The sequence below is a fragment of the Acanthisitta chloris genome, unplaced genomic scaffold (genome assembly GCF_000695815.1).
Source record: "Acanthisitta chloris isolate BGI_N310 unplaced genomic scaffold, ASM69581v1 scaffold13981, whole genome shotgun sequence".
In the NCBI taxonomy this organism is placed as follows: domain Eukaryota; kingdom Metazoa; phylum Chordata; class Aves; order Passeriformes; family Acanthisittidae; genus Acanthisitta; species Acanthisitta chloris.
The window spans coordinates 43,613-53,855 of NW_008654456.1; the positions used below are offsets into that span (position 1 = coordinate 43,613).

At 36.4% G+C, this 10,243-nt stretch overlaps 1 protein-coding gene across 1 annotated transcript in view; it reads left to right on the top strand.

Annotated features, from left to right (window-relative positions):
• KNDC1 (kinase non-catalytic C-lobe domain (KIND) containing 1) overlaps positions 1-10,243 on the top strand; it is a gene marked incomplete at its 5' end in the record, with an annotated part of 51,750 nt that overhangs the window by 39,365 nt on the left and 2,142 nt on the right. Inside the window, 9 exons of the mRNA XM_009083532.1 lie at positions 136-539; positions 4,203-4,296; positions 4,408-4,505; positions 4,787-4,998; positions 6,302-6,415; positions 6,802-6,949; positions 7,194-7,373; positions 8,514-8,729; positions 9,024-9,106. Coding sequence (XP_009081780.1) covers positions 136-539; positions 4,203-4,296; positions 4,408-4,505; positions 4,787-4,998; positions 6,302-6,415; positions 6,802-6,949; positions 7,194-7,373; positions 8,514-8,729; positions 9,024-9,106 — 1,549 coding nt within the window. The remainder of the gene's footprint in view (positions 1-135; positions 540-4,202; positions 4,297-4,407; positions 4,506-4,786; positions 4,999-6,301; positions 6,416-6,801; positions 6,950-7,193; positions 7,374-8,513; positions 8,730-9,023; positions 9,107-10,243) is intronic.

The following is a 10,243-nucleotide window of genomic DNA, read 5'->3' on the forward strand; positions in this document are numbered from 1 at the left end:
ATGAGCATCTAACACCACTGTTAGAGCTCACAGATAGTCTCATAACTGTCTTGTATGTGTAGTGTTTAAGTTCAACAAAGTATGCATCACAGCACATGACCCTTATTTCTTTTTCCCCCCATACACCTTCTTTAGGAAAAGGGGAAGCAAACTTTGATGTCAAGGCTGAGCCTATAATAAACACATCATTAGCTGAAATGGATTTTGATAAGTCACCTTCGGATACTATCAAAAAAGAATTGAGACTGCAGAGTACTATCCCCATAGTGAAAGAGCGACCATGTTTACAAAGCAATGGCTGTTGTATTGATCCAGGCTTTGCAGAAGAAAATACAGGGCCAGAGGAAGAGGCCACAATAAAGGTAGCTGGAAACAGCTCCTTAGCACTTTCCAATCTACCTGACTTTCATGGCTGTAGTCCTGGTTGGAGCAGTGCATTTTACGGAGCTGAATGTTTTGATGCAGAAGTTCATAGTTACTTGAAAAACCTTGGAAAGCAGAAATCAAGTGAGTCACAAAATATAGATGCTAAAAAAGTGGTGAGTAAATTGATTTTAAATCATTAAGATACCTCTTGCTGGTTAAAAGTATGATATTTGTTGTGTTAAAGTGAGTTGAAACTCCCTTCCTTCTTTTAAATACTGACACTTTGAAATGATTTAAAGTCAAGATTTGTCATGTCTTGGCAATAAACCACGGTAGGTGTAGCATTCCAAAATAAAGAGCACTGACCCAAAACTGCTAATCACTGATCTACAACCCATTTTCTGTTCTTAAAGCTGACTGGAAAAGTGCTGTCTGCCATATGCACCAACCTCGTGGTGGTAATATTACAGAAAAAAGCTAAGAATTACCATGTTCTTCTTTTGATTTTGCTCCTTAATATTCAGGTGTATGTCTATAGAAGAAAATAGCATGAGAAGCTCTTGGTTTGTGTAGAAATAAATAAATAAATGTTTTCAGGAATGTCATTCTCAAGTTTCCATTTGCTCAAAATTTCTAGCATCTAATCCTGTAGGGCTGTTGAATCCTTTGTAAGCATGCTACCTAGAGAGAAATGGGCTTGCATAGTCTCCCTTACTTGAAGGAGTAATTCTTGACTGAGGAACAGATTTTCACAAGTTTTCAAAAACATCTAAATAAATTTTTTGTTTGTTTCTACAGGGAGTTGTTTTTACTTTCAGATTTCACATACTCAGCAATTTAGTTTAATTCAGAAGGACTAATTATCTTCTGAGTTCTTCACAGTTATTTCTCTATTTAACAGGCATACAACAAAAATGAAGCTTCATAGTGCTTGCAGTCTGCTTTGGAATCTGCTTATGAAATTAAGGCATACTATTATACTTTACTACTATATGCATTAATGCTTAAGAGCCTGACTGTAGGACACTGAGGGAAAATAGTCACAAAGTATCTCTGTAGAAAACTGTATTGTGTTCATGTATGTTCCATTGGAGGAATATTTCTATTAAGTGCAATTTGTTCAATTTAGCAAATAGTAAACAATTAATTTAGAGCAAGAGATCCCATATTCTGATAGTTGAAAAAGCATGGATACTACTCTGAGGATAAATGAACTAATCTTCCTTGTGTTATGTAAAATTAGTGACAGCTGGACAAAATTTAGACTCTAATGTTACTCTCTCTCAGTAATGCTGAAATAATGTATGTGATTTGGACTGCATGTCATGCCAGGTGGACAAACAAAACTAAAATAACTATTTGCAGACACTAGAAGCTTGGAGTTTTATATACATAGTCTTGCTAATTTCTGAGATCCCTTTGTGTCAGTTATAATACCATTACACAATTATACACTGTCATCTTCAATTATGAAGTCAAATTCAATTTATATTCCATTTTCTTCTGAGGAGATTATTAGTGAAAGATTAAATACTCTTGTACATTGAAGTGTTTTGAATGCACTGCAAAAGAAAAATTAATTTTCACAGAAAAAAAGCATGAATGTGCAGATATGTATATTCTCTGCTGTACTGTTGCATTGCTAGCATTACTGCGACACTGACTTGCTGTGAAACCCAACATCTTCCAAATGTGTTTAAAATAAAAACTTACAGAATCATAATGCTCTAATTGCAACAATCTTGAGCATTTAACCTGAGCAAAGCAAACCTTCCTAAAATCCTGCTGTTTCCCATCAGTCATGACAATTTCTGAAACAAACTGTGAGCAATATTGTTGAAACAAGATCAACTGTTACATGTATTCACTGGTCAATATATACAAGAAGTTCAGAGAAAATATGAAACTGAAATTTATTTTTCTGCTATTGCAGCAGTCAGGAGAAGATGATTTTAATTGTAAGACAGTCAATTATCAACATGTAGGTGATAAGCAGCTTTGTGCAGCATCTTTCTGCAGTCTCTTTGCTGACTGAGTCATCAAACCAAGCACTACAAATCAGCTGTCAAAATATCCTATGTCCTTTATCCAGGAGGATGTCCAAGTCTTCCCTAACAATGAGAAGAGTTGTTTTTCCTGTAGTCTGGTGAGATGACTTCAGTTCTCTTGCAGCCCTGAGCATTTCCCTAGGTTTCATTACCTCCCTAGATCTCATAAGCTACTTGTTGGAGTCTCCAGCAAACTTTGGTGCACCTAAGCTGGGACTGGGATATTTCTAGCAAAGGTTTTCCAAGTTCTGGTAACAGCTTTCCCTTTCCAATTCCTTTTATCCTTTCCCGTCTACCAGTATTCTGCATCCTTTGGCAGAGATAACCTTCAGCATGTAAAACACATAAGCTTCAAAGAACTGATTGGAATTAGCAATTTTTCCAAGTTAGCAAAGTTACTCTATCATTGCTTTGTTTCCTAGGCTAAGGGATGTTCTATAAGACATGTCCTGCTAAATTAAATGTACTTCAGAGGGAGCATAACAATTGGGCATGTAGTTCATCAAAAGTTTTTGTATTCTAGACCTACCTGAATTGGAAGATGACAGGGAATTTGCTTCTGACTTCATTGTTAATCACCTCAAGTTGTTTAGGGAACAAACCACTTTTGTCTATCAGATTCCAAATGACCACTCTTTCTGATTCCTCTTCTGTTTTCACAGTCTCTTAATCAACTTTGTTTTGCTTTAATTGATGAATCAAAACCAGACCTTTACTCTGGATAATAGCTTTTCTGTGCTTTCCCTGTTCTCTCTGTGAGCCCTATGTAGCAGTACATCTTTGAAAAATCCATGGGACTTTTGTGACTCTTAATGCTAATGAACTATGTTGTTAAACCCTTTGAACTTATCTGAAAAACAGTGACAGGTTTTTTCTTTAAACTCAAGTTTCTAGCAAGTCCATCCCATTAAAGCTAACCTATTTACCAATCTGTTGTTTGATATGTTAGTTCTAAACTGCGTGTTTTCTGATCACTCTGCTTGTGGGAGTTGTCTGCTGAATTCCGTGAACTTAATCCATTTAAAATGCTATTTCATGTAACTGGGTCACTGGTAGTTAGCTTAGGACCCAGGAGCAAAAGCCACCACTTCTATAAAACACAACATGCATCATGTTTGTTGTTTCATGATAAATCAGAAGCTGAACCCAAAGTGGATGGCCCATTTTTATTGGTTGGTGAAATAATGAAGCCTTTGATGTGCAAACAATTATAAAAGTTTACATTAAATTTCTTCAAAATTGATACATCTTTTATTTCTAGAGCAGCTCTCCTGTCTGCCTGCTGACCTGGTTGTGTAATATAATGTGATTATACTTGTTTGGAAACCATTGCTTTCAGTCATACATTCAGTTCTTCCTGCAAATAAGACCAGCTGCTTAACAGAGCATTTCTGAGGCCCACGCTAAATTCAGAGCACATAACTTAATTCTGGATGACTTCTGATTGTAAGTTTTAAAAATGCTCTTGAAAACAACCCAGATAAGTGCAAATATAACTAAAAGAATATTTATATAAATGGATTCAGACAAACTTCCATGCAGTTTCATCATACACACACACCTGCTCCAGTTCTTAAGTTGTGACATAACTATTGCTTTTCTGGGGAAGGTGATGCCTGCTGTAACTTGCCTAGAAGCACAGATATGAAAGGTCATTTTTCATGGTTAACATCATATTCTTGTTTGTGTTTTTTTCATACAAAATAATTCTCTTTTAAAACTTCAGTTTCTTACTAGAACCACCTTGCATTTACCATTCTGTTCAGAATCCTTTTTCTTTTTAAATAGGAACTAGAACAATTGCTAATGATGGAGACAAAAAATTACAGAAAGACCATAAAGTTTTACCAGAAACTATTGCAGAAAGAGAGAAGAAGCAAAGGTAAGATTACAGCATCTTGCCTGTAATGAAATTGGTGAGTAGTTCTTTTTAGGACTTGTTCTGTAAATCAAAATCATTGCTGTTCTTATGCTGTGTGTTTTAAATCCAAAGGTCTTGAAACTAAATCTATGTTAACCAAATTGAGAGGACAACTACAGGAGATGAAATCAAAAGTGCAGTTTCTTGAACTGGTAAAGAAATACATGCAGGCAAGTTGGACTTCGCTTTGCTTTTGCTTTATTTGTCATGTCATCACTGCGTCAGTGTAGATGGCTGCTCAAGTCACTTTACGAAATGTGAACTGTTTTGTGTCAAAGTGAGTAGGGTCTAAAAGAGTTATTAAAATAAAGGTAATTGCTCCTAGGATTGCTTGAAAACGGAAAAAATCAATTGTATGAAATGCTGCTTGGCTTTAAGTTGATTGCATTTCGTGTGGATGTTCTTCATTTTTCTGTGGTTTATTTTATCATGGCCTTGCTTCTTTGAGCAGATGATATATGCAGAGCAGTGGGGTGTGGAATCCTGTGTGCTGCCTACAGTCATTCACAATGGGAAAACTGACACCATGGACACAGCACCTACAGATGAATCATCATTGCGTCTTTACTATAACACAGAGAAACACCAGTGGAATAATCAGGACGGAACCAGAGTTCTGCAGGCTGGAACACCACTTGGATTAATGGCTTATTTGTATTCTAGGTACAGTCTATTTTGCACATCCTTCATTGGGAGTGGGTTGAGGCATAGTTGCTGAATCAGGAAAAACTTGTCTCTGTGATAAATCCTAGTTACTCAAGATTGCATAAATTCTCCTGTCTTGTATCAAGTTTGTTTGTTATTTCTGTGAACACTAATTTACAGAAATGGACAGAAACGGCAAATGATCATCTGATAATTAAGCCAAGCCTCTAAGTTTGGATTTGATTAAATCCCAGAGCATTTGATAATAAATATAAAACTTCAACTATTTTAATGCTTTACTTATTTGAGGTTTTGCTCTGATAGTTGCTATGGAATCAGGACTTTGTGTTACTGCCAGCAGTATAGCAATTCTTCAGAACATATAATTTGGTAATGCTTATTAATAGAGTCTGGATGTGAAAATGTTTCGGTTCTGTTCTACAGATTATTGCCTCAATAATCAGTCCTTGGGACTGAGCAAGATGCAGGCTTATCTCAGGGCTTAAATGGGGTCAAAGATGTCCTTCAATTAGGATGAGGGCAGTACTGTTTTAAGGTACCTGAGGTATAATGACGTGAGGGATGGGAATTGCCAGAGACTCCATCAGACTCGTGCCACTGTAGAGGAAGCAACTTCCTCCCAGCTACTTCTCCCAGCTCATCCTGACTCTTGAGACCCAGTTACTTATCCTGAGTACTGCTTTTCCTGCTGGTTACTGTTTCGTGCAAAGTGAAGAAAATGTTTTGAATCAGAGTTTCCACATTCATCAAACCGAAACTTTTTCATGATAAGCCAACAGGGAGACAGGACAATTAACCTGTGTTGAGATCCTGAGACTGTGTGTATATAAAAGAATGCCCTAATTTTAAATCTGTGTATGATAAGTGTATTCTGTTGTTAAAGTACTACTCCTCTAATTAGAGCTACAGGGAATAATTTCGTGCTTAAAGTAACTACTATTTATGCTGTTATAACAAAAATCTTGTAAAGCAACATCAAGTGAAATTATAGAAAAAAGAAAATTAATTATGTTCTTCGATACTACTTAGAATGTAATGTTTGATAATAATAGAAATGTCAACGTTGTTATTCACAGAATTGCAAGTAGAGAAAGTCTTTCTAAAACCAGTTATACTTTCAGTGTTGGCAGTCACAGTATTTGATGTGTAAAATAATAATTTTAAAAAGCATAAAGGTTATGAAGAGCTTGACAATTTAAAATGCCTGTTCTTTATATTTTGAAAATTTTTTGCGGTCACTATACTCTAATGCAAGAAGAAGCTGATCTGGCTTGTCTAAAGTTTTTCTTGTACTTTACAGAAATGCAATTTTAGAAGGTTATGTACAGCAGTTTCTCTATACATTTCGCTATTTCTGCACACAAGAAGAACTTCTGCAGTTTCTTCTTGAAAGAATCAGCAGCACTTTATCCAGGTACAGTAAATTCCTGTGAAAAATATTGTCAAAGCACAGTTGAGATTCCCCCCAATAGCAAATAGCTGCTTCTGAAATGTTCTACTTAATTAAAATGAATTTTTACATTTGTTTTTGTAAGACTCTCTTGACAAGTGAAACTAGAGCAAGAACTGCATTTGACAATGTGCTTCTCTTTTCTTCTGAATTATGAGTCTTACCAGTTGTTCAGTAATGGGTAGTGAGTACAACCACAGCTTTGTTTCCATAGAGCCATGGATTCTAGAGACATGAAACACAGGAATTCAAGACAGTACAGTCAATACCACATAATAATTGTGGGTTTTTTCAACACTTATTTTTAAATTGGAATTTTGGTGTAATCAGTGCCTTTTTCTTCTCACCAGTGCAAACCTGGATCCTTCCACATCACTTACCAAAATACGTAACCGCAGTTTCTACATCCTGCAGGCTTGGATTGAGGACTGCTACAGCGTAGACTTCGCAACAAATAGTGATCTTCTGCATACCCTGAAGGAATTTATTTCATCCAAGGTAAATCAGAATTTCAGTAGATGCTTTAAGAAAAAAAAAAAGAAGTTATATGTAAGGTTGTCATTAGAAAAACACTGTCTTTAGTACAATTAAAATAAATATAAGGAAAATAGTACTATCTTTGACAGCTGTGTTCAATATGTCTGGTGTTGGATAAACATGAATCTTACAGCTATGTTGTGGCTTGCTTATAGTTTATGGGAAGTAGAGTTCAGTGTTCTGTTAGCCCATTTTGCACTTACAGGTTGCCTCATTAAACGGCTATGGTGAGCGCCTGCTGTCACTGCTCGAGGATGCATCTGCCAGGAAAAGTGGCAGTGCTGCTCAGTGCTCCAGCATGGACAAATGTGAAGAGGAAGGTGAGGAGGGCAGCAAAACATTACATTCCCTATGTAAAAAGCTCTCAGAAGATATTTCCAGAAAGGTATGTCTTTTCTTCAGACTGCAGCGTATAGAGCACATTTCCTGTATTATTTTTTTTTGACAAAAACAAGCGTCCAGACCATGTATTTAGCAAAAATTTGGTAAAAATTATATATGCTTTTTACATTTTATTTGGAAAGTATCTAAGGCCTAAGCAGCTCAATAACTGTGAAAATAATCTGAAGTCTTCATGACACCCTGTCAGCTGTTTTAGTAAAAATAGACGAGATGATCTAAATTTTGAGAGTTGAACTCTTCATTCTTGACACTAAATTGTGACTCATAGTTCATAGGAAACCTTTACCCCCTTCTCAAGCACTAATACTTTTTCTTAGTCATAGGTCTTTGTAAGACTACAAATACAGGAAAACAGCAGGAGGTTGTAGGTTTCCTGCTAGAACTTCAAAGCTTGTAGCAAAAACTTGTCTGAACTTTGGTCTATGTTTACTGTTTTATGCAGTGTGCTAGAGCCCCAGCAGCCAGAATGTACTGTGGGCTTCTCCCCCAAAAAAAGATCTCTGCACAGAGTGGCCAAAGTAACATGTGAAAGTAAATGTATCTATAGAGTACAGTTATATAGAGATCATTATATATAGTAATGTGTAGATTGAATTTAGAATCAGCCTCCTGATAAAGGTGCAGAATTCCTTTCTGCAGGTTTACTGGGGATTCAGCCAAGAAAGTGTAAGCAGGATAGAGAAACATGGACATATTTTTTTATAGGATCATACTGGAAGACAGAAGCAGGGAAAAGAATGGAAACTCCAATATTTCTTGGAAAGGGATGATTGATTCTCAGCAAAAAGGATAAGAGAACTAATGAGAAATAAAATAGATAGAATTTCAGAATGTAATAACATCTATGGCAGCAAGTCTGAATACAGAGATTTGTTTTAAATACTGGTTGTTAATTGAGATCTGCAACCTCCTGCTCAGACTCATTGACTGTGCATATTATATTACCTTAAAACAGCAATATTGAATAAACCAATTAGTGTCTGGGCTATCCTTGAAAATCACCTGAAAAGTTTTGCATCCTCAAAAGTGTTTCTCTATCAAAACATTCCTGAAGTTTGCATCAAGAGGAGAAATAATGTTTATTTGGGAGAAGTTGTAGCCTGGCATTTATTTTTTCCTGCAGAACTTTAACTGGAAACTGTCCAAAGGCATGGGATCAACTGCACACTATCAGAGAGAGAGACTGCATGCTAGTTCCTTAGTTTTGCCAGAGCTATGCTATAGCATATACACAGAAGGATCCTCAGTCTCCTTTGCTAAAGCAGATGAAGTGGGACCATATCTCTTAACAGAATACAGTGTGCAACAGCTTTGTTGGCAACTGACGTTACTGCAACAGGTACAAAGATATAGGTTTATTCAGAAGTGCAAATAATATTTATCTATCTTACTTTACACTTAGCCTTCTTTCTCTACCATTTTCCAACCCTCTTTCAAGCTTGTTTCATACTGTTTTATAACAGTTTGAATCAAGATAATCCATTTTTTCTCTGTAGTAAAATTTAGAATGACTAATGCTATTCTTAGGCTGTGATTCCTCTCATGAGGTTGCTGAAGGTGGGGTGGGAGGGGACACAGTCTGTCATCTTTATCCCCAAGCTAACAGCAGATATGTCTTGCTTTTTTTGTTTAGGAAGTATTTCATAAATGTCATCCTGTACACTTCCTAAATTCAAGAGCACTTGGTGTCAAAGACAAATGTGTTGCAGTCCAAAAGTAAGTTGCTTATTGATGCACAATAACTTACTGTGTTACACTTCCAGTAGAGCCAGAAAGAGACAAACATTTTAAATATTTAGGGTCTTTTTGACAAACTAGGTAACCTGTTTATTTGGATTTTTAAGGTCAGGAAATTTGATATATGTGTATGTGGAAGGGTCACATGTGCAAGGTGAAATTTACAGCAGGTTGGGCCAAAATGTTCCTGAAGGCTTGTGTTGGGGTTCAAAGGTTTCATTTTTGTCAGGGGAAAAAAATGTAATAGGCCCCTTGATCATGCATGTGTGTATGTATATAACATCCCAAAGACAATTACACTGTCACAGAAGAGCTGAGGCTGGGAAAGACCTCTCAGGATCATGTAGGCCAACTGCCCTGCTGTGAGCAAGGTCAGCTACACCAGGCTGCCCAGGATCGTGTGCAGTTGGGCTCTGAACAGGAATGGACACTCAGCAGCTTCTCTGTACTGATGCTCATTTTGTATTTTTAGGTAGATGACTAATCAGTATTGAATTTTCCTATAGTTACTGAAGTGGTTACCAACCTAATTAAATTACTTGCTCATCGGTAATTAATGTTTTCATCCAGCCACATGGACCTAATTACTTACTATGGTCTACTTCTTACAAACTCAAGGAATTCAACCAGCTTCTAATTAGTACTTGTTAATTGCACTACTTGTAGTAGCCTTTTCTGTCTTAGGATAAGGAATAAACATCTAAAGCAGCTCATCTTTTAAAGATTGTTCAACAGCTAAATCAGCAGGTTTATACAAATTTTGGTGTTCAGTCATGGCAAACAAAGTGTGTGGTGCTGCTAGGCACGATTTCTTACAAGGCTGCAGTTTTTAATGAGTTGGATTTCTGGCTGCTACTTTGTGTCAGATTGGATAGGTTGTTTTATTCACTAATGAGTGGTGACATCGTCTTTATGTACAGAAATGTATACTGCATGTGCTTATTTTTTATCACATAAAATGATCGTGTAATTATAAGAAAGAAAAAGTAACATAGCTCACTGTACATCATAAAATATTATAAAATCAAGACTGCAAGCAATGCAAAATTATTTTAACTTGTTAAAAGTTGGCGTCTTCACAATCAAGGTTTTCTCTGAAAATCCAGTATCAGCAGG